The 23,038-nt window shown below is 40.6% G+C and overlaps 1 protein-coding gene across 4 annotated transcripts; it reads left to right on the top strand.

The window, feature by feature from the left end:
* Positions 1-35: 35 nt before the first annotated feature.
* On the top strand, positions 36-22,828 carry LOC103457017 (protein NLRC3-like). 4 transcript variants are annotated; one of them, XM_017301799.1, is made up of 12 exons: positions 36-126; positions 2,668-2,762; positions 5,014-5,160; positions 9,271-9,283; positions 11,787-11,893; positions 14,692-14,927; positions 16,114-18,034; positions 19,131-19,304; positions 19,799-19,975; positions 21,873-22,022; positions 22,259-22,383; positions 22,565-22,828. In XM_017301799.1, the coding sequence occupies exons 1-11, from the start codon at positions 58-60 to the stop codon at positions 22,335-22,337; spliced, it is 3,168 nt and encodes a 1,055-aa protein (XP_017157288.1). In that variant the 5' UTR covers positions 36-57; the 3' UTR covers positions 22,338-22,383; positions 22,565-22,828. The 4 variants fall into 4 exon arrangements, with proteins under 4 accessions (XP_017157288.1, XP_017157285.1, XP_017157287.1 ...); XM_017301796.1 differs by lacking the exons at positions 36-126; positions 2,668-2,762; positions 5,014-5,160; positions 9,271-9,283 and adding an exon at positions 11,088-11,411 and having other exon boundaries at positions 11,747-11,893; XM_017301798.1 differs by lacking the exons at positions 36-126; positions 2,668-2,762; positions 5,014-5,160; positions 9,271-9,283; positions 19,799-19,975 and adding an exon at positions 11,088-11,411 and having other exon boundaries at positions 11,747-11,893.
* Positions 22,829-23,038: the final 210 nt, after the last annotated feature.

The raw sequence follows: 23,038 nt of genomic DNA, 5'->3' as shown, positions 1-23,038 counted from the left end.
GTCTCTGCGGAACAAACGGACTTTTACCGGCCGGAGAGTCCAGAGGAGGTCCGGAGGATGAACCCGCCGTGCGCCCGCTGCGGGAAGATCGTCTATCCCACGGAGAAAGTCAGCTGCCTGGACAAGGTGGGAGCTGGAGACGCTACAGAATAATGATGACTTGATACAACCTGTTTAAAACGTTACATTAGAWTATCAACCGTTAAAAGTTTATTTAGTTAATCATTTTTAAGAAAAAACAAAAACGTGAAGGAAAATTTCAGTCAATGTAGGCTGATAAATTTTGATCTGATGAAAGCGATGTTCAGGAGTTGGAAAGAAATTCTTAAAATTAATGAAATTGAATTTAATATATGGAGGAAAAGCAGCAGTAAACTCTAAAACTTGGTATTTGTGGTTGTAACATTGGAAAATTTGGCATTTTTGATTTTCAAATTAAGATATTTCTGTTTATTATTGTCAAATTTTTCAATTATTTCCAAAATAAACATCCATTATGTTTCCATTTTGGAAAATTTACAATAACRTTCATATTTATCACTTTACATTTAAATCATTGAAGTTTTCATATGTGATAAAGAACAATAAAATTAATTTGTAACTAAATGTGTTGATTTATTMTTATATCTGCAGAAACTCTACCAAACACCAAACTCTGAATTAGTTTTTACAGTGTAACTTTTCTGCGGCTTCTTGCATAACGATGTTAAATTATGAATTGATCTTCAGCAGCTTCATGTTCTCTGTCTGTTCTGAGGCGTCAGATGACACAGCAGCATGTCGGCRCCGCTCAGAATAATTCCTCCAACTTTCATCCTCCAACCAACAAACATCTCCTGGTTCCTACTGGGACCAGCAGAACAAACCAGTCTGAACTGGTTCACCATGGATTCACTGGGCAGAGCGTTTTGGAGCCAGGAGTGTCTGAAATGAGGAGATGAATCTGTTGTTTTCTGAGATGAATGATTGTTGGAGGCAGAGATTTAAAGAGGCTGCAGAGAAACCAGRTGAGTCAAAGTGAGGAGAGATGAAGATCCTTCTGTCAGAAAACCTCCAGATCAGATCATCTTCAGAGCTTCGTCTCACTTCAGATCCCAGCAGAAAACTATTCATCTGTCCGGTTATTAAAATGCTCTGAGTGATTTCCAGCTGAAGGGGAGCAGCTGCAGTTCCTTTAATGCCCACTGGGGGCAGTAAAAGGTTAGCTGCTGGTTTTCATCACTTGTTATTTTCTTACAAACTCTCCTGAAGCTGACACCAGAAGAAGAGTGGATCACAGAGGAACCACCTGATCCATCAGAGTCTGGTATTATCAGAACCTTCTGGACCTTTTTCTCTGGAGGTTCCACTGACAGACCCAGAACTTTCTGCCGGGCCGTCTGGCTCCAGGACCGGTCCATGAGAAGCAGAGGAATCCCGTCAGAGTGTCAGATGTCTGGGTTTCCCTGCTGCTCCAGGCTGAATCACTGAGACGACTGATGACTGGAAGAACCAGAGACRTGTCCAAGTCCAACCTGGAGAGTTCTGGTGTCTGCTGATGTCTGGAGGTTCTGACCCGCATTGGGAGATTCTTGATGCTTTTTAACATGATTTGATCAGCAGGATAATGAGCAGAACCAGGAGCATGAAACAGGAGCAGTGAGGGTTTAAAATGAGCAGCAAGAGAAGAACCTGGAGGAAATCTTCAGGAGTCTGGAGACGTTTGGACCAGGAGACTTTAACATGAACTTTGGCTGCTTGGAGAGAAAACATCCAGAAGAGAAACAATCAATAATCTGAGGAAATATTTCCTCACTTTCTGATCACTTTGTGGGTTTTTGTTCCCAAAGCGTCTCTGACTGTCAGCTGAGGATGAATCCACCAGTCAGAGCTCTGTGTTAACATCTCCAACACAGAACTGAGTCACTTTCTAAGGATTTGAATAATCCTGATCCGGAGCAGATGGAGGAAGATCTGAGCTGAATGCTGCCAGAGCCAAAGGAGCTGACTGAGCAGCCGCTGCTGTTCCAGTCTGAGCAAATCTATTTATATCCAGGAACTCCAGTTGGCAGAAACTACATTTACACTGATAGCCACACTTTGAAAAATACCAGAAATTATAGAAACTAGCAGCTGTTAGCATCTGTTAGCAGCTGTTAGCATCTGTTAGCCTCCTGTAGCTGCAGATTAATGACCGGTTGTCATGGAGACGGTTTGGTTGCTGATGGCGACTGGGAGCTTCAGCTTCCAGCTGCAGGATGCCAGCGGATCCAAGATGGTGGAATATTTTCCCGTCCAGATCGACACTTAGAAACATTTCAGGATCTTATTTGTTCTAGAAAATTATAAGAAAATAGAAAAGTGGAGAGAAAAACACCAAGAATCCCCAGATATTCCTGTTTCTACGGAGACAAAGTGAAAACGTTATTAAAGATCCTGTTTTCTGTCAAACTGAGATAAATTAGATATTTTTCATTCAATAAACTGAATAAATGTGAACAAATCGTGTCTGACCTTCAGAAACCTGAGAAATGTTGATCAGCTGGACTTTAAGTTATCAGAAGAAAGTCTGTGGCTCAGAAAGACTCGATCCGACTGTTGGACTCGTCTGGTTTTGGTTCWGGAGGATTTTAGATCAGAGCTGATCAATAATCAATAATCATGTGACTGTTTGTGTTTTTCCATCAGAACTGGCATAAAGGATGTTTCCACTGTGAAGTCTGCAAGATGACCCTGAACATGAAGAACTACAAAGGCTACGATAAGAAGCCGTACTGCAACGCGTGAGTAGAGCCGCGTTCTCTGGTGGATCCAACATGGCTGCTGCTGCTGCTGATGATGATGATGCGTCCTGACTGCTAAGCTCCGCCCACCGCTGGCTGAGCCGCTGCTATGATCGGAGTCCTGTAGGTTTTTCTAGCAGTTCTGGTTTCAGTGGTTCTGCTGCTTATTGGACCATGAAAACATGGAGAGATGATGAACCTGAAAGGGGGCGGAGCTTCCAGAGGCGTGTGACGGATGATTGGATGAATCACAGCAGGTGTTTTGGGGGCGGGGCCTGTGGTTCTGACCCGTTAGCTTGTAGCGGTGAGCTGGTTGTCATGTTGATCTGGTTTCTGTGTTGGCTGTAGAAAGCAGCTCTGCTGGAGTTTTTAAAGTTTCCAGGTTTTTCCAGGTTTTTCTGGTTCCTGAACATCAGAAGGTCATGAAGAAGTTTTATTCTTCTGCTCTAATCTGGAAAAATCATTTCAGTCCAAACATGGAAACAAGAGCCGTCTTTGTTCTGACATCACATCTGAAACAGAGGCTTTAATGGCTGAGAGGCTACATGACCTTTGACCCCTGTGGGTTAAAAAGCTGCTTCCCTTCAGCTGGTTGAACTCAGAATCTTTGTTTCAGGTCCGTTTTCCTTCTGTAAATGAACTGAAACAGCGTTTGGTTCAGATAACTGCTGTCCAAACTTATCGCTTTGACACAAAACTGTCGTTTAATAATGAATGAGAACCAAACCTGAAAAAGCTGCTGCTGCCATGAACAATAACTCTGAGCTTATGTAGTCTAATGTAGACCTGAAATAATACTTGAAGCATCTAAATACTGTATATCTATATTAAATAACTGCTAAATATTCTCATGAAACTTCGGGTCTATAGAAACGTTAATGTAAATGTTGTGTCTGGAAAAATTAGCATTAATTTCTCCATGTAGTAAAAATGTCTCTTTCCTTCCAGCTGCAATGCTTGTAAATAAACATGGTGGCTCACAGAAACTAATGGAAACATTTCTTACCAGGTGGTTAAAGTTAGTTAACTTCAGTTAAACTGGAGACTCTAGTTTACATGACAAATAACAGAAACTGAATTAAACCTGCAGTTCAACACAACGACATCATGAAAACTGTCTGACGCCTCGTTGTCCTGCTGCCTCTTGGTTTCTACAAACGTTACAAACGACGATGGCGTCGGCGGTGGGAGTTTGCCTGAGAATCAGATCGGTTCTGGTCGACCCGCCCTCGTCGTTTGGGTCAGTCAGACACTTCACCTCCTTCCTGCTGGTGTTGGTCAGAAGGGCCGACGTGTGAATGCGTCCTTTGAGATTTAAATCTGATATATAAACGACATTATAAATAAAAATCATTATTAAAAAATAAACCTAAATATCATACCAGCATTCTTTTCTCTAAAATGATTTCTTTAGTCTAGTTTATGGTTTTACATCATAGATATAAATCAGCAAAATTTGTATTTTTGTCTGATTAGTAATTTTAGGATAATTAACTGCTGGTAATATTACAGTATTTTTCAATTAGTTTTACATATTCTAATATTTTCACAATAAATTTCTGTTTTCTACATTTAATAACTGTAAAAATTATTTGAAATTTATGTTTCTTGAGTTTTGGTAATTCCATGTATTTTCTACTGTATTATAATGTTTTGGATGTTACAGTCTGTAACTGTTGGTATTTTTTAAAAATTACTTTAAATTGTACAGATATTTTTTACAGTGTACACATTGTCTAAAAACGACAATTCCTCCTCATCTGTATGAAGCGGAACAGATCGCCTGGACCGCTTCCCTGTGCATGCGCACACAGTCAGCTGACTGATCAGCAGCTGATCTAATGATACAGAAACTGAAAGTTTTCTATCAGTTTTGGTCTCCATTTTGTGACCCAGACGTCTCAGCAGCAGATCCAGTGAGTACACACTTTATATAAAACTGGTTCTGACCCGTTTTCAGGCTTTTCTCTGTTTCTGGGTCAGAGAAGCGAGAACAGACCGAACCTTTCAGTCACAGTTTGAACTAATCTGAGCAGCTGTTTAAATATAATCTCTCTGTTTGTGTAAAAGTGKTTTAATGTCAGATTTATTATTGCGCTGCTGTCATTTAAAGCTCTGAATAGAAAGTTTGTCACTTTTCCTCTGGAAATAAACGTCTTTAAGTTTTGACGCCTGTCAGATGTCACATGATGGGATCAACTTTCTGCTGACTGGATCACTGGGAACTGACTGGTACTGGTTTCTCTTTCAGACTCACTGAAATCCAGAAGATGGAAGATTTGGACCTAAAGGAGGACAGAGCAGAACCTGCAGGATCCGTCTGTCCCTCTGTGAGGAGTGACTGGTCCAACGATGAACCTCCAGACTTCAGTAATGAACCTGGACCCTCAGACAGGAAGTAAGAAACCAGTTTCTAACTGATTCATKTGACTCTGCAGAGACCAACCAGGATTTAAACTTTGATTTCAGCTTAGAAACTGATTCATGGAGACCAAAACATCATTTAAATCATTTTAGTTCTTGTTTCAGTTGTGATCTTTGAAGAACAGAACAAACTGAGGCCTCCACTGAGGTCTGGTGTCTGTGGGAACAATTACAGTAATGTTGGTTAGAGACTAAAGTTTAATAAAACTTTGATATAAAGTGGAGGTCAAAGGTCAGGTCAGGTTTGATTCCCAGTTTTGGTCCATTTGCTGCAAATCTTCCTCCTCCGTCCTCAGACCTGACGGAATCATACATCACATTCTATTAGAGCCAAAAATGTCTTCAAATGTCTTATGAACAAATAGTTAACCCCCTGAATAATTTTTTAAAATTTTAATATATGTATTTAGACATTTGGGTCAAATTTCTGGTCCTTGGTACCGGTTCTAAACTAAAATCTCCTCTGTAAATTCATCATTAAATTAAGATATTTTGAGATGTAAAAATGTGAAAGCCCTTTAAAAAACATTTTTGCTCAGCACTTATAGACAATATAGTTTCTTAAATGAAATTATTAGACTTTAAACATCTTGATCTAATCAGAGAAGATTGTGTAAAGCCAACGTTCTGCATATGTAATTGGTGACAAGCAAACCCAGAAACAGACAAAACAAGCAGAACCAGATGGAACTCGGAATCAAGTGCATTTTAGGAACCCATCCATCCATCTTCTTTACACCCTTGTCCCTAATGGGGTCGGGAGGGTTGCTGGTTCTTCTCCAGCTAACGTTCCGGTCAAGAGGCAGGGTCACCTGGACAGGTCACCAGTCTGTCGCAGCATTTTAGAAACCTGACCGTCTAAATCAGGGGTGCTCAAACTTTTTGAGAGCAAGATCTACTTTTTCTCTCACCAGCTGCCTGAGATCTACCTCATGACACAAAGACATAAAAATTGAAAATTAAACTCTATTGACTTATTTTATATGCGAATATACATCAGTTATAGCAGAAATAATAAAGTGACAGAAAACCTAATCCAGTTTCTTCCTCAGTGAGATTCTGACACTGGGAGCAGCTTACTGGTTTCTGGTTACTGGTTTCTCAGTCAGAAGCTGGTTGCAAACCTGACGCCAGCAGGTGTCAGTCAGTCATGGTGGATCTGAAATTTGGTTTGATGACCTCAGTATGAAAAACTACAGACTGACAGGACGAACCAAAGAGCCCAGAAAAGGTAAAGGCAAATCTTCGGAAGTTGGGATATAATTGATTTAATTTCACATAATTATCGCGGTAGAATTAGTTAAAACTTAATGAAATATATTTGTCCTATTTGATGTTTGTTGTGACGTATGCTCACAAACAAACGAGGTAATTAGTCCAAGTTTGTCGTTTATAAGTCCGTCAGAAGAGGAAGTGCTGGTCTCAGCGTCTTGGCGGCGTTAAGATTGTCATCTGCCGAGATCGGCTCAAAACCTTCCGCGATCAACCGGTCAATCGCGATCGACGTATTGGGCACCCCTGGTCTAAATAAATCAGGAACTGGACTCATTAAAGATGGACTGTAACTAAACTGCAACAATAAACACTTAATATCTTATCTGGCTGATTAACTGGGGAAGCCAGTGGCGTGTCGCAAAATAGATTCAACTCAAACTGTTCAGCTTGTTTTATGTCACTGCTGAATGTGAAGACATGATGGACATGAATGACCCACAGCTGTGGCCGTGGCATTTTTGTTCATCGTTTCTACAAGGCCCGTAGGTCCAGAGAACCCAAGGATGGGTGTACTGTTGTCCAGGTGACCCCGCCTCTCGCCTGGAACGTTAGCTGGAGAGGCAGCTGCAACTCTCCTCACCCCACTAAGGGACAAGGGTGTAAGAAAATGGATGGATGGATTTATGGAGGCGACAGCCCGACTAGTAGCTGCTTTATTTCCCGCAAATTGGGTTTATAAAGGAAAGTTGAGCAGTAACGTGCGCGCACGGCTTTATACATCCGGATTTTTTGTGCGCCGCACTTTTCTAAATTTGTCCGTGTTGGTGTGAAAACTGTGCACTCTTTTATACGTGAGATCCCTGGACATTAACAGGCAATAATGTTGTTTAAAGTAAGCACAAGCCAATATGCTGGTACTCAAGTTCAGGATGTGTTCTGTCTCAGTGAATGTGGCTCTCTTTAAAGCATACTGCACTCCTTTGTATACTGCTCATTTATGGAGACGGCATAAACAAAGCAGTTTACAGAAACTCAAAGTGAATTACAATAATGGAATGAGGATGCTGCTTAGGATGCCAAGATGGACTAGTGTTAGTCAGTTTTTTGTTAGTGTCTCCACTTTTCATGCTGTCTTATGAAACCTTATGTACAGGTTTATGTGGAGGTTATGTGTTTCCACAAACAACATCATCCAGATACTAATGGAGTATGGATACTAATTGATAATTCATAATTCACAAAGTTCAGTCAGGTCTAAGTCCAGAATGTAGAAGGACTGTAAATCAGTGACTTGTACATGTGATAATTATCTATTTATGAATCAGATTTTGGTCTCTGAGCCTCTGATGGAAACAGTTTTCTACTCAGACAGAATAAAGATTTCAGACGGACAAATACAACCAGAGAAATATCCATCATAACACCAGATATAATGAAACACTTCAAACCAGAGATCATCAATGTTCTGAGGTTCTGTTCTGACTCAGCTTCTGGTACCAGGACGGCTCCAGCCTGTTGTTGGTGAACTATTTCAGTGATGAAGAAATGTCTTCACAGAGGGAGGAAGAGGAGCAGCGTTGGTCAGGAGGAGCAGCCGTCCTGCTGTGCTTTGTGTCAGGAGGTTCTGGTGGATCCAGTCTCTACCAGCTGTGGACACTGGTTCTGCAGACAGTGCATCAGGTCCTGCTGGGACCAGTCTGCTCCATCTGGACCCTCCTCCTGCCCCCAGTGTGGAGAAAGACCCAGAACAGGAGCTGGACTGCTGACAGCCAATCAGAGCAGCTGTGCTCCAGGTGAGCCTGAACACGTCCAATCAGAGCTTCTTCTGTGGTCTGTTGGACCAATTTAATATCTTTAGTTGGGATTTGGACATTTAAGGTTTTATAAATCTTCCTGTCAACTAAATCTGTGTTTTTCCAGCTGCTGTAAATAGTTTTTCTTTAAACTGACTCTGTTTTCAGCTCTTTGTGCTGATTGCATTAAAACTGAATATTTCATTAAATCTGATGATCATTTAGATGTATGCAGCCTAGTTCTGCACTAGTGACATGCTAGGCGGCTAGTGCTGTACAAGTTATGGTGTGTAAAAGTCAGTCCCAGGGATCTTTATAGAAATTCACCACTTTATTCAACTCTGAGTAGATGAAGAGCACAGAATCAGTAACTCCAAAAGGAAACAACAACAGTGATCACACAACGCTCAAAAAACTTGTCTGCTCTTCTGAGTTTATCATCTGCCTGATACCTGTTGCCCCCTTGACTCATATTCTTGAGCCTACAGCGCCATCTAGTGACCAAAGAGGGAATATATCACATATTTGGCTTCTGCAGTGCATGGAGACAAGAAGGTTGAAAAAGCAATCTGCTGCTTTTACAGAAAGGGGGGAAGGAAAGTCTGAGACAGAAACCTTTATTTACTCTGATAATATAGCACAGATTACAGTTTATATGTTTCCTTGTAAATTATGTAATAATTCTAACAATTTGTTTACCTCTGAAGGACCAAATCAAATCCATGCCATTTTCAAACTATAATATTTCTTTAAAAACATCCGATTCAGAGGATGGCAAAAAAACATTTTAAATGTGAACATTATCAGATAAACAATTTCTCTGGCAGATTAAAGTTTTTTCATCAAGATTTCTTTCATTTAAAATGCCTGGAGAAATCATGTTTCATTCTATCTGCCTCTTCCATAGCTGCTTCTTATGGGAGAAGGTCAGATGGAAACAGTAAAATTAGGTCATGCAGAAGAGTTTGTATCTTAAAACTGCAGCATTTAATGGCCATGTTTCTGTCAGCTTTTACTCATCTGATCTGCTTTGTGAATCAAATACTGACAGTGAACAGACACTGTCCACAAAACAGAGGCAGAAATATGGTGTATGTTAGTAGAACAACATTCTGGTTCTGATAATGGATCAAATTCTGTTTCAGGTGTTTTTTTAAACTTGTTTTTTTCTACTTTATTTCAGCAGATATCCATCTGCAGGAGGTTCTAGAGAAGCATAAGATCAGTCTGAAGAGGAGATGTGAATGTGTGGCTGAAGGAAGTGATGTAACAGGAAGTAGAACTCTCCTCAACAGGATCTACACTGATCTCTACATCACAGAGGGTCAGAGTGACATAGTTAATACTCAGCATGAGGTCATGCAACTGGAGAGAGCTTCCAAGATCCGGAACTTTCATGACTCTCCAATCAGGTGCCATGACATCTTCAAATCCTTCCCTGACCAACATGGAGCCATTAGAGTGGTTCTGACCAACGGCGTTGCTGGTGTTGGAAAAACCTTCTCAGTGCAGAAGTTCACTCTGGACTGGGCCGAGGGCTTGGAGAACCAAGATGTCAGTGTGGTGGTTCTGCTGTCGTTCAGGGAGCTGAACCTGATCAGAGATCAGCAGCACAGTCTTCTCTCACTGCTCCATGTTTTCCATCCAACACTCCAGGAGCTCCCAGCAGAGCAGCTGGCTGTCTGCAAACTGCTCTTCATCTTTGATGGCCTGGATGAAAGCAGACTTTCACTGGACTTCAGCAACAGTCAGCTTGTTTCTGACGTCACACAGAAGTCTTCAGTCAATGTTCTGCTGACAAACCTCATMAGGGGGAACCTGCTTCCCTCGGCTCTCATCTGGATAACTACCAGACCTGCAGCGGCCAATCAGATCCCTCCTTCATATGTTTCCAGGGTAACAGANTCTTTGTTTCAGGTCCGTTTTCCTTCTGTAAATGAACTGAAACAGCGTTTGGTTCAGATAACTGCTGTCCAAACTTATCGCTTTGACACAAAACTGTCGTTTAATAATGAATGAGAACCAAACCTGAAAAAGCTGCTGCTGCCATGAACAATAACTCTGAGCTTATGTAGTCTAATGTAGACCTGAAATAATACTTGAAGCATCTAAATACTGTATATCTATATTAAATAACTGCTAAATATTCTCATGAAACTTCGGGTCTATAGAAACGTTAATGTAAATGTTGTGTCTGGAAAAATTAGCATTAATTTCTCCATGTAGTAAAAATGTCTCTTTCCTTCCAGCTGCAATGCTTGTAAATAAACATGGTGGCTCACAGAAACTAATGGAAACATTTCTTACCAGGTGGTTAAAGTTAGTTAACTTCAGTTAAACTGGAGACTCTAGTTTACATGACAAATAACAGAAACTGAATTAAACCTGCAGTTCAACACAACGACATCATGAAAACTGTCTGACGCCTCGTTGTCCTGCTGCCTCTTGGTTTCTACAAACGTTACAAACGACGATGGCGTCGGCGGTGGGAGTTTGCCTGAGAATCAGATCGGTTCTGGTCGACCCGCCCTCGTCGTTTGGGTCAGTCAGACACTTCACCTCCTTCCTGCTGGTGTTGGTCAGAAGGGCCGACGTGTGAATGCGTCCTTTGAGATTTAAATCTGATATATAAACGACATTATAAATAAAAATCATTATTAAAAAATAAACCTAAATATCATACCAGCATTCTTTTCTCTAAAATGATTTCTTTAGTCTAGTTTATGGTTTTACATCATAGATATAAATCAGCAAAATTTGTATTTTTGTCTGATTAGTAATTTTAGGATAATTAACTGCTGGTAATATTACAGTATTTTTCAATTAGTTTTACATATTCTAATATTTTCACAATAAATTTCTGTTTTCTACATTTAATAACTGTAAAAATTATTTGAAATTTATGTTTCTTGAGTTTTGGTAATTCCATGTATTTTCTACTGTATTATAATGTTTTGGATGTTACAGTCTGTAACTGTTGGTATTTTTTAAAAATTACTTTAAATTGTACAGATATTTTTTACAGTGTACACATTGTCTAAAAACGACAATTCCTCCTCATCTGTATGAAGCGGAACAGATCGCCTGGACCGCTTCCCTGTGCATGCGCACACAGTCAGCTGACTGATCAGCAGCTGATCTAATGATACAGAAACTGAAAGTTTTCTATCAGTTTTGGTCTCCATTTTGTGACCCAGACGTCTCAGCAGCAGATCCAGTGAGTACACACTTTATATAAAACTGGTTCTGACCCGTTTTCAGGCTTTTCTCTGTTTCTGGGTCAGAGAAGCGAGAACAGACCGAACCTTTCAGTCACAGTTTGAACTAATCTGAGCAGCTGTTTAAATATAATCTCTCTGTTTGTGTAAAAGTGKTTTAATGTCAGATTTATTATTGCGCTGCTGTCATTTAAAGCTCTGAATAGAAAGTTTGTCACTTTTCCTCTGGAAATAAACGTCTTTAAGTTTTGACGCCTGTCAGATGTCACATGATGGGATCAACTTTCTGCTGACTGGATCACTGGGAACTGACTGGTACTGGTTTCTCTTTCAGACTCACTGAAATCCAGAAGATGGAAGATTTGGACCTAAAGGAGGACAGAGCAGAACCTGCAGGATCCGTCTGTCCCTCTGTGAGGAGTGACTGGTCCAACGATGAACCTCCAGACTTCAGTAATGAACCTGGACCCTCAGACAGGAAGTAAGAAACCAGTTTCTAACTGATTCATKTGACTCTGCAGAGACCAACCAGGATTTAAACTTTGATTTCAGCTTAGAAACTGATTCATGGAGACCAAAACATCATTTAAATCATTTTAGTTCTTGTTTCAGTTGTGATCTTTGAAGAACAGAACAAACTGAGGCCTCCACTGAGGTCTGGTGTCTGTGGGAACAATTACAGTAATGTTGGTTAGAGACTAAAGTTTAATAAAACTTTGATATAAAGTGGAGGTCAAAGGTCAGGTCAGGTTTGATTCCCAGTTTTGGTCCATTTGCTGCAAATCTTCCTCCTCCGTCCTCAGACCTGACGGAATCATACATCACATTCTATTAGAGCCAAAAATGTCTTCAAATGTCTTATGAACAAATAGTTAACCCCCTGAATAATTTTTTAAAATTTTAATATATGTATTTAGACATTTGGGTCAAATTTCTGGTCCTTGGTACCGGTTCTAAACTAAAATCTCCTCTGTAAATTCATCATTAAATTAAGATATTTTGAGATGTAAAAATGTGAAAGCCCTTTAAAAAACATTTTTGCTCAGCACTTATAGACAATATAGTTTCTTAAATGAAATTATTAGACTTTAAACATCTTGATCTAATCAGAGAAGATTGTGTAAAGCCAACGTTCTGCATATGTAATTGGTGACAAGCAAACCCAGAAACAGACAAAACAAGCAGAACCAGATGGAACTCGGAATCAAGTGCATTTTAGGAACCCATCCATCCATCTTCTTTACACCCTTGTCCCTAATGGGGTCGGGAGGGTTGCTGGTTCTTCTCCAGCTAACGTTCCGGTCAAGAGGCAGGGTCACCTGGACAGGTCACCAGTCTGTCGCAGCATTTTAGAAACCTGACCGTCTAAATCAGGGGTGCTCAAACTTTTTGAGAGCAAGATCTACTTTTTCTCTCACCAGCTGCCTGAGATCTACCTCATGACACAAAGACATAAAAATTGAAAATTAAACTCTATTGACTTATTTTATATGCGAATATACATCAGTTATAGCAGAAATAATAAAGTGACAGAAAACCTAATCCAGTTTCTTCCTCAGTGAGATTCTGACACTGGGAGCAGCTTACTGGTTTCTGGTTACTGGTTTCTCAGTCAGAAGCTGGTTGCAAACCTGACGCCAGCAGGTGTCAGTCAGTCATGGTGGATCTGAAATTTGGTTTGATGACCTCAGTATGAAAAACTACAGACTGACAGGACGAACCAAAGAGCCCAGAAAAGGTAAAGGCAAATCTTCGGAAGTTGGGATATAATTGATTTAATTTCACATAATTATCGCGGTAGAATTAGTTAAAACTTAATGAAATATATTTGTCCTATTTGATGTTTGTTGTGACGTATGCTCACAAACAAACGAGGTAATTAGTCCAAGTTTGTCGTTTATAAGTCCGTCAGAAGAGGAAGTGCTGGTCTCAGCGTCTTGGCGGCGTTAAGATTGTCATCTGCCGAGATCGGCTCAAAACCTTCCGCGATCAACCGGTCAATCGCGATCGACGTATTGGGCACCCCTGGTCTAAATAAATCAGGAACTGGACTCATTAAAGATGGACTGTAACTAAACTGCAACAATAAACACTTAATATCTTATCTGGCTGATTAACTGGGGAAGCCAGTGGCGTGTCGCAAAATAGATTCAACTCAAACTGTTCAGCTTGTTTTATGTCACTGCTGAATGTGAAGACATGATGGACATGAATGACCCACAGCTGTGGCCGTGGCATTTTTGTTCATCGTTTCTACAAGGCCCGTAGGTCCAGAGAACCCAAGGATGGGTGTACTGTTGTCCAGGTGACCCCGCCTCTCGCCTGGAACGTTAGCTGGAGAGGCAGCTGCAACTCTCCTCACCCCACTAAGGGACAAGGGTGTAAGAAAATGGATGGATGGATTTATGGAGGCGACAGCCCGACTAGTAGCTGCTTTATTTCCCGCAAATTGGGTTTATAAAGGAAAGTTGAGCAGTAACGTGCGCGCACGGCTTTATACATCCGGATTTTTTGTGCGCCGCACTTTTCTAAATTTGTCCGTGTTGGTGTGAAAACTGTGCACTCTTTTATACGTGAGATCCCTGGACATTAACAGGCAATAATGTTGTTTAAAGTAAGCACAAGCCAATATGCTGGTACTCAAGTTCAGGATGTGTTCTGTCTCAGTGAATGTGGCTCTCTTTAAAGCATACTGCACTCCTTTGTATACTGCTCATTTATGGAGACGGCATAAACAAAGCAGTTTACAGAAACTCAAAGTGAATTACAATAATGGAATGAGGATGCTGCTTAGGATGCCAAGATGGACTAGTGTTAGTCAGTTTTTTGTTAGTGTCTCCACTTTTCATGCTGTCTTATGAAACCTTATGTACAGGTTTATGTGGAGGTTATGTGTTTCCACAAACAACATCATCCAGATACTAATGGAGTATGGATACTAATTGATAATTCATAATTCACAAAGTTCAGTCAGGTCTAAGTCCAGAATGTAGAAGGACTGTAAATCAGTGACTTGTACATGTGATAATTATCTATTTATGAATCAGATTTTGGTCTCTGAGCCTCTGATGGAAACAGTTTTCTACTCAGACAGAATAAAGATTTCAGACGGACAAATACAACCAGAGAAATATCCATCATAACACCAGATATAATGAAACACTTCAAACCAGAGATCATCAATGTTCTGAGGTTCTGTTCTGACTCAGCTTCTGGTACCAGGACGGCTCCAGCCTGTTGTTRGTGAACTATTTCAGWGATGAAGAAATGTCTYCACAGAGGGAGGAAGAGGAGCAGCRTTGGTSAGGAGGAGCAGCCGTCCTGCTGTGCTTTGTGTCAGGAGGTTCTGGTGGATCCAGTCTCTACCAGCTGTGGACACTGGTTCTGCAGACAGTGCATCAGGTCCTGCTGGGACCAGTCTGCTCCATCTGGACCCTCCTCCTGCCCCCAGTGTGGAGAAAGACCCAGAACAGGAGCTGGACTGCTGACAGCCAATCAGAGCAGCTGTGCTCCAGGTGAGCCTGAACACGTCCAATCAGAGCTTCTTCTGTGGTCTGTTGGACCAATTTAATATCTTTAGTTGGGATTTGGACATTTAAGGTTTTATAAATCTTCCTGTCAACTAAATCTGTGTTTTTCCAGCTGCTGTAAATAGTTTTTCTTTAAACTGACTCTGTTTTCAGCTCTTTGTGCTGATTGCATTAAAACTGAATATTTCATTAAATCTGATGATCATTTAGATGTATGCAGCCTAGTTCTGCACTAGTGACATGCTAGGCGGCTAGTGCTGTACAAGTTATGGTGTGTAAAAGTCAGTCCCAGGGATCTTTATAGAAATTCACCACTTTATTCAACTCTGAGTAGATGAAGAGCACAGAATCAGTAACTCCAAAAGGAAACAACAACAGTGATCACACAACGCTCAAAAAACTTGTCTGCTCTTCTGAGTTTATCATCTGCCTGATACCTGTTGCCCCCTTGACTCATATTCTTGAGCCTACAGCGCCATCTAGTGACCAAAGAGGGAATATATCACATATTTGGCTTCTGCAGTGCATGGAGACAAGAAGGTTGAAAAAGCAATCTGCTGCTTTTACAGAAAGGGGGGAAGGAAAGTCTGAGACAGAAACCTTTATTTACTCTGATAATATAGCACAGATTACAGTTTATATGTTTCCTTGTAAATTATGTAATAATTCTAACAATTTGTTTACCTCTGAAGGACCAAATCAAATCCATGCCATTTTCAAACTATAATATTTCTTTAAAAACATCCGATTCAGAGGATGGCAAAAAAACATTTTAAATGTGAACATTATCAGATAAACAATTTCTCTGGCAGATTAAAGTTTTTTCATCAAGATTTCTTTCATTTAAAATGCCTGGAGAAATCATGTTTCATTCTATCTGCCTCTTCCATAGCTGCTTCTTATGGGAGAAGGTCAGATGGAAACAGTAAAATTAGGTCATGCAGAAGAGTTTGTATCTTAAAACTGCAGCATTTAATGGCCATGTTTCTGTCAGCTTTTACTCATCTGATCTGCTTTGTGAATCAAATACTGACAGTGAACAGACACTGTCCACAAAACAGAGGCAGAAATATGGTGTATGTTAGTAGAACAACATTCTGGTTCTGATAATGGATCAAATTCTGTTTCAGGTGTTTTTTTAAACTTGTTTTTTTCTACTTTATTTCAGCAGATATCCATCTGCAGGAGGTTCTAGAGAAGCATAAGATCAGTCTGAAGAGGAGATGTGAATGTGTGGCTGAAGGAAGTGATGTAACAGGAAGTAGAACTCTCCTCAACAGGATCTACACTGATCTCTACATCACAGAGGGTCAGAGTGACATAGTTAATACTCAGCATGAGGTCATGCAACTGGAGAGAGCTTCCAAGATCCGGAACTTTCATGACTCTCCAATCAGGTGCCATGACATCTTCAAATCCTTCCCTGACCAACATGGAGCCATTAGAGTGGTTCTGACCAACGGCGTTGCTGGTGTTGGAAAAACCTTCTCAGTGCAGAAGTTCACTCTGGACTGGGCCGAGGGCTTGGAGAACCAAGATGTCAGTGTGGTGGTTCTGCTGTCGTTCAGGGAGCTGAACCTGATCAGAGATCAGCAGCACAGTCTTCTCTCACTGCTCCATGTTTTCCATCCAACACTCCAGGAGCTCCCAGCAGAGCAGCTGGCTGTCTGCAAACTGCTCTTCATCTTTGATGGCCTGGATGAAAGCAGACTTTCACTGGACTTCAGCAACAGTCAGCTTGTTTCTGACGTCACACAGAAGTCTTCAGTCAATGTTCTGCTGACAAACCTCATAAGGGGGAACCTGCTTCCCTCGGCTCTCATCTGGATAACTACCAGACCTGCAGCGGCCAATCAGATCCCTGCTTCATGTGTTTCCAGGGTGACAGAAGTACGAGGCTTCGCTGATGCCCAGATGGAGGAGTACTTCAGGAGGAGGTTCAGTGATGAAGAGCTGTCCAGCAGAATCATCTCCCACATCCAGACCTGCAGGAGCCTCCACATCATGTGTGGAATCCCAGTCTTTTGCTGGATCACTGCTAAGGTTCTGGAGAACATGTTGACCTCAGAGCAGAGAGGAGAGCTGCCCAAGACCATGACTGACATGTACTCGCACTTCATGCTGGTCCAGACAAAGAGGAAGAAGAACAAGTACCATAGAGGACATGAGACAAGTCCACAGGAGCTGATGGAGGCTGACAGGGAAGTTCTTCTGAAGCTGGGGAGGCTGGCGTTTGAACATCTGGAAAAAGGAAACATCATGTTCTACCAAGAAGACCTGGAGCAGTGTGGTTTGGATGTCACAGAGGCCTCAGTGTACTCAGGTCTTTGTACAGAGATCTTCAAAAGAGAGAATCTAATCTTCCAGAAACCAGTTTACTGCTTTGTTCATCTGAGCATCCAGGAGTTTCTGGCTGCAGTTTACATGATCCACTGTTTCAACAAAAAGAACACGGGAGTGTTGAAAAAATTTCTGGGTAAAAAGTACAGTTACTCATCTGTGGATGACTCTGCTGATAAACGCGTGTTCAAATCTCTAAGGCATAAAATTATACCCTTAAACAAAGTTGAAAGYCACTCATCTTTGCATTACTTTCTGAAACGAGTCATGGAGAAATCTCTGAAAAGTAAAAATGGCCACCTGGATATGATGGTTCGCTTTCTTCATGGTCTATCCATAGAGTCCAACCAGAGACTTCTAGAAGATTTGCTTGGACAGACAAAGTACAGCCCTGAAACTATCCAGAAAGTCATCAACAATCTTAAGGAGATCAGTGTGTACCTGCGTGAGACCAACACTTCTGGGATTCAACAGAAGATGAAGAGATCTAATCTCTCTCCAGACAGAAACATTAACATCTTTCATTGTCTGACAGAGATGAAGCACATCTCAGTTCATCTGGAGATTCAAGAGTTCATGAAATCAGAGAACAGATCAGAGCAGAGACTCTCAGAAATCCAATGCTCAGGTCTGGCCTACTTCCTGCAAATGTCAGAGGAAGTTCTTGATGAACTGGACCTCAAGAAATACAACACAACAAAGGAGGGACAATGGAGACTCTTTCCTGTTGTGAGGAACTGCAGAAAATTCCGGTGAGATCGAACATTTTGATTACTTTTTGATATGTTGAACCAAAATAACAGGAGATTGATATGGCACCGCAGTAGGGGCTACGTATGTAGCAGTTGGCTGATCACTTACCAAAATATACTATACTATATTATACTCTACTCTACTATACTATACTATACTATACTATACTATACTATACTATACTATACTATACTATACTATACTATACTATATCCTTCATGTACAGCCAGAACCAAGATAATTAAAGTAAGCTGTACTTGTTGCTTCTGGACTTAGGCTTAAATTATTGCTAAATTTTTCTTGTTCTTCCAATGAATTAGTGATTTTGATCTTTAGGTTTCTATCCTCCTTCACATTTTAATAACAGAAAATCCCTTCTCCTTTGATGTATCCTAAGTCATCTATTTCTTGCAGAGGTAAATATTTTGACTTGAAATCAGTTTTTAAAAAATAGCTTCTTAGTTTTATTTTGATCATACTGCTACTATGTCATCATAAATGGAGATATCTTCAGTACTGTGTATTAAATAAACTTGCACATTTTTAAATTAGACTGCTAAAGAGTACTTAGTGAGCTTCCCTATAAAGAAATTAGATTATAGTTAAATAACTTTATGTCTCCTTGAGGATCTTTTAGGGTTCTTTATAAATAATGTATTAATTTAGACACAGCTTTTGGTAACTATCTTGTCTAATATATTTTAAAGCTGAATGATGTGTGATTTGCTTAAAAGACAAACCTCCAGAAAAGTTTTATACACTCCTAATAAAATCAGAATTTTTCCATAAAGGCTCATGTTGTTGTCATTTATTAGTGATTATTATGGTCATTTAAATGACCACAAAGCAGTTATTCATTTTACTCCCCAAATCCCGGGCTTAAAAGAACATAAACCATTTAAAATTGTAGCTGATTGAGATAATTTTACATTGATTTTTTACATTTACATTTTACATTTTCATAAAAAAGAAAAACTTTATGCTAAGGGTCTAGTGTTATTTGATCGTGGCATTACTCTTAATTTATAATATGGATACACTGTTTAATCTAGGATGGTCTCACTGTAACTGGTTTTATGTTTTCTCCAATGCCAGAGTTGTTCAGTGTGAACTCKCAAAGCCTCACTGTGAAGTCGTGGCTTCRGCTCTGAAATCCAACCCATCCCATCTGAGAGGTCTGGAYCTGAGTTGGAACAGAATARGAGATTCTGGAGTGGTCCATCTGCGTGCTGGGCTGGAGAGTCCAAACTGTAGACTGGAGGTCCTGAGGTCAGTGTACTCAAACGCTTTCAGCTGGAGAAAAATATCATTTCACAAATCCCATAACAAATTTCAAATTAATCAGCGAAGGTAAGAATTTTTTCATTATAATTTGTTTAAAAAGGTTTTTAAAGGGAAACCTGTTCTGGAAAGCTGATGATGCCTAATGGTAGATGTGCTTTGATTATTTTCTTCTTATATTTCAGCTGGTAACAGAATTAATTTTGTAATTAAATTTCTCCCCATTTCTAGCCATCTTTTTCTGAAAAAGGAAAACCATTCTTGGTGCAAACAACCTGTAATCCTTTTGGCAATTAAACAAATGTATAAAAGCTGCTGAAACAGTCAAAAGATAATTTTTTTATTTTAACTAATCTCAAATGTTTCTGCTAATTCTGTTTTAAATAAATGTACAAAGAAGCTTGGTGGAACCAAAACTAGTGGAGTCATTTAATGTAAATCTTTTTGTCAAACTTCAGCACAAATTTTTTTTCTTTGTTCAGACTGATAAACTGCAGGCTGTCGGAGATAAGCTGGGTTTCACTGATTTGTGCTCTGAAATCCAACCCTTCATATCTAATTGAACTGGATCTGAGTGAGAACAAAGACCTGGGAGATGCTGCAGTGGAAGAGCTCTGTGGCCTTCTGACGCATGCTCACTGCAGACTGAGTACTTTGAGGTCATTATTTGGTTTATATTTGTTTGAATACGTATGTCTTATATTGCCCTTTACATAGTGAATTTTTATTTAGTTATGTCCTCACACTGCTGACCAAGAAACGTACACAGTTGGAACATTGATACTTACACTGAACTAAAATATAAAGGCCCCATGTCAGATGTGGAGGTAACAACTGTAAATGAGCATTTGCTGACATTTTATTGTACCAGTCATATTTATCTTGGTTTGTGTTTAATTTTTAATCCAACCTGCTGTCAGTGAGCATTAATACTCAGTGAGTTATTTACTCAGTGCACGGAGGGGCATGTCCACTGGGGAATTGCAGGATGTACAGCAGAGCATCAGCTACTCCGTTATCGGACCGCCGGCCGTTTAGGAGCTGGTTTCCAACAGACTGCAGATCCTCCTCATCCTCATCTGACCGACTCCAGATCGCCACATCGTCCATCTGAGGATCGGCTCAGATCAGCAACACACAGCTGATTGGTCTGAACAACAGACACATCAAACCTAAGACTGTCTGTAACTGCCTACGGGAAGCCAACTGGGTCAGAATCAGGTCCCTCAGCCTGACCCCTATCAAGACTGTCAGTCCGCTACAAACGGCCGAACCACGATGATATCAATGCTGATATGAATATCAGTAATTACTGTATAGTTTGAGTTTCTCTACAAATTACATAACACAAATGTTCATAAAACTCTATTTGACATGGGGCTTTATATTTTTGTTCAGTGTAATTGACAACATATATAACGGATGGTTACAGAACCACTAGAACTCAACTTCCAACAGAAAAGCAGTGTGCCGTTTCTTAAGTATGTATTTGCTTCTGGAGAAGGAAAAAAGGACATCAATTGTTTTCTGGGTTTTTATGTGTACTTCTGGCTCCCTTATAATGCTTGGTAATGAAGTGTGTTGTTGTTGCTTCTGCATTTGGTAAAAAAAAATGTAACTGCTTTTTCATCATCTACTAAAACTTTCTGTTTTGAGATGCAGACAACTCTTCTCTAGACTTTGAAACAATTGGAAAATCTCTTATTTCATATCATCAGTTCTCCCAAATACTGCTGAGTACTTTAATAACAGTGCCACCTATGCGATCAGAAAATACTAAATTAAAAGTGGATTTCTAATTTTCAGTAGAACATTTAACATGATACACATATCTGCAGAAGACAATAAAGGCAGATAGAAAGAAATCACATGGGTTCCATGTGCACTTCTAGCTCCTTCATGTACAAAACATGATAAAAAAAAATGCAAGCTAATGTAGTGCAATTACAGTCACTCACCACCAGGGTCCTGGAAGGGGCATCCACTAAGAGTCATCCATCCATCCATTTTCTGTACACCCTTGTCCCTCAGTGGGGTCGGGAGGTGCTGGTGCCCATCTCCAGCTAACGTTCCAGGCGAGAGGAGGGGTCACCCTGGACAGGTCGCCAGTCTGTCGCAGTTAACAGTCATAACATTATACATAAATGTGTTCATTAAACTTATATCCTCTGCCAAAGTTATTTCTAGGTGTCAGTAGGACATTAACACAAATTCTGAATATCTCACCTGGTTTATACCAAAATATATGATCTCCAAAGACAATGTGCTGAAAAAGAACCAGTAGGATTTCCAACACAACTCAGCCTCCCACTGTGAGGGAGAGTCACATGGCCACTAGAGGGCGTGGCAAGCCCACTTCTGCCAGACTGCCCCAGGGCAGCTGTGGCTACAGTGTAGTAGCTTACCATATAATGTAGTGTAAAGTGTTTTGGAGTCCTCTGGACTTGATAAAGTGCTATTCAATTACAGGCCATTTAATGAGCTTTAACTTGTTCTTCTGGGTAATTTTAACCTGCATCCTGTTGCTTCAGCTCACATCTTTTATTCTTTATTCAGATTGATGGACTGCAGTTTGTCAGAGATCAGCTGTTCTTCTCTGGCCTCAGCTCTGAAGTCCAACCAACATCTGACTGAACTGGACCTGAGAGGAAACAACCTGAAAGATTCAGACGTTCAGCAGCTGGAACGTTTTGTAAAGGATGTTCAGTAAGTAAATGTTATCAGTGAGTCCAGCTGCTGTCAGCATGTTGAACTAAACCAGTTCCCATCAAAGCTCCAGTGTTCCCAGTAAAGCTGCAGCTTCTCAGTGGGAGGAGAATGGTTCAGGCTTCCTGATTGGCTGATTGCTGTCTCTGTGTCCAATCAGAGCAGCAGCAGCTTGCTGTGTTCCTGTGTTTGTGTTGGTGTGAAGATGAGTGTTGTTGCTGTGTCCATGTCTCCAGGACGTCCAGCTGGACTCCAGCGTCCAGCCGTCCAGCATGTCTAGAGACAGTGGTCCTCATTCATCAAACTGTGACTTGAGTGGAACCTGCAGAGGAAGCAGACTGGATGCTGAAAGTGTGTGTAGGTGTGTGAGCTTGGAACTCAGTGTGTTCACTGCAACACGTTAAGATGAGAGCTGAGAGGAAGCTGCTCTGAACACGACTGAAGGCCCTGCTGCTCTTTCTACTGGATGTGCTGCGTCACTGACTGCTGCTGCTGGAGAGAAGCTGGAAACTCACTGATCTGATCTCTGATTCTTTCTGCAGGTGGAGGTCACCATCTCTGTAAAGTAGAGAATCGTCTCTGTTTCCTGCTGATCCTCAGAAGCTGCAGCAGTTTGAGTCTAAAGAGACTCTGACTGGATCATGATGACCTTTGACCTGAATGGTTTCCATCCTGTTTATTTCCTCCTGTCTGTCATTTTGTATCTGATGTTGTTTTTCTCTTTGGATGGATGAAGATGAAATTGTAACTCGGCTCCATTTCGAGGCTTCATGGAGTTTTGATCTGAACTTGATTCAGTTTTTAAAGTTGATCATTTTTCTCTGATTCATTTTCATCCTGGAAGCTGAAATATGAAACATGTTTCAGTTCAGCCGTTTCCAGGCTGCATGTTGCTTCATTTGGATCCAGTTTCTGATGTTTGTGCAGCTCTGGTCTTTCTATCTGCTGCTGGAAACGACTCAGAGAGGAAATGATGCAATCAAACGTTTACTGATGATTTTAAATCTAATATTTAA

This window comes from Poecilia reticulata, linkage group LG20 (assembly GCF_000633615.1).
Source record: "Poecilia reticulata strain Guanapo linkage group LG20, Guppy_female_1.0+MT, whole genome shotgun sequence".
NCBI lineage: Eukaryota > Metazoa > Chordata > Actinopteri > Cyprinodontiformes > Poeciliidae > Poecilia > Poecilia reticulata.
This window is presented reverse-complemented; position numbering and strand designations above follow the sequence as displayed.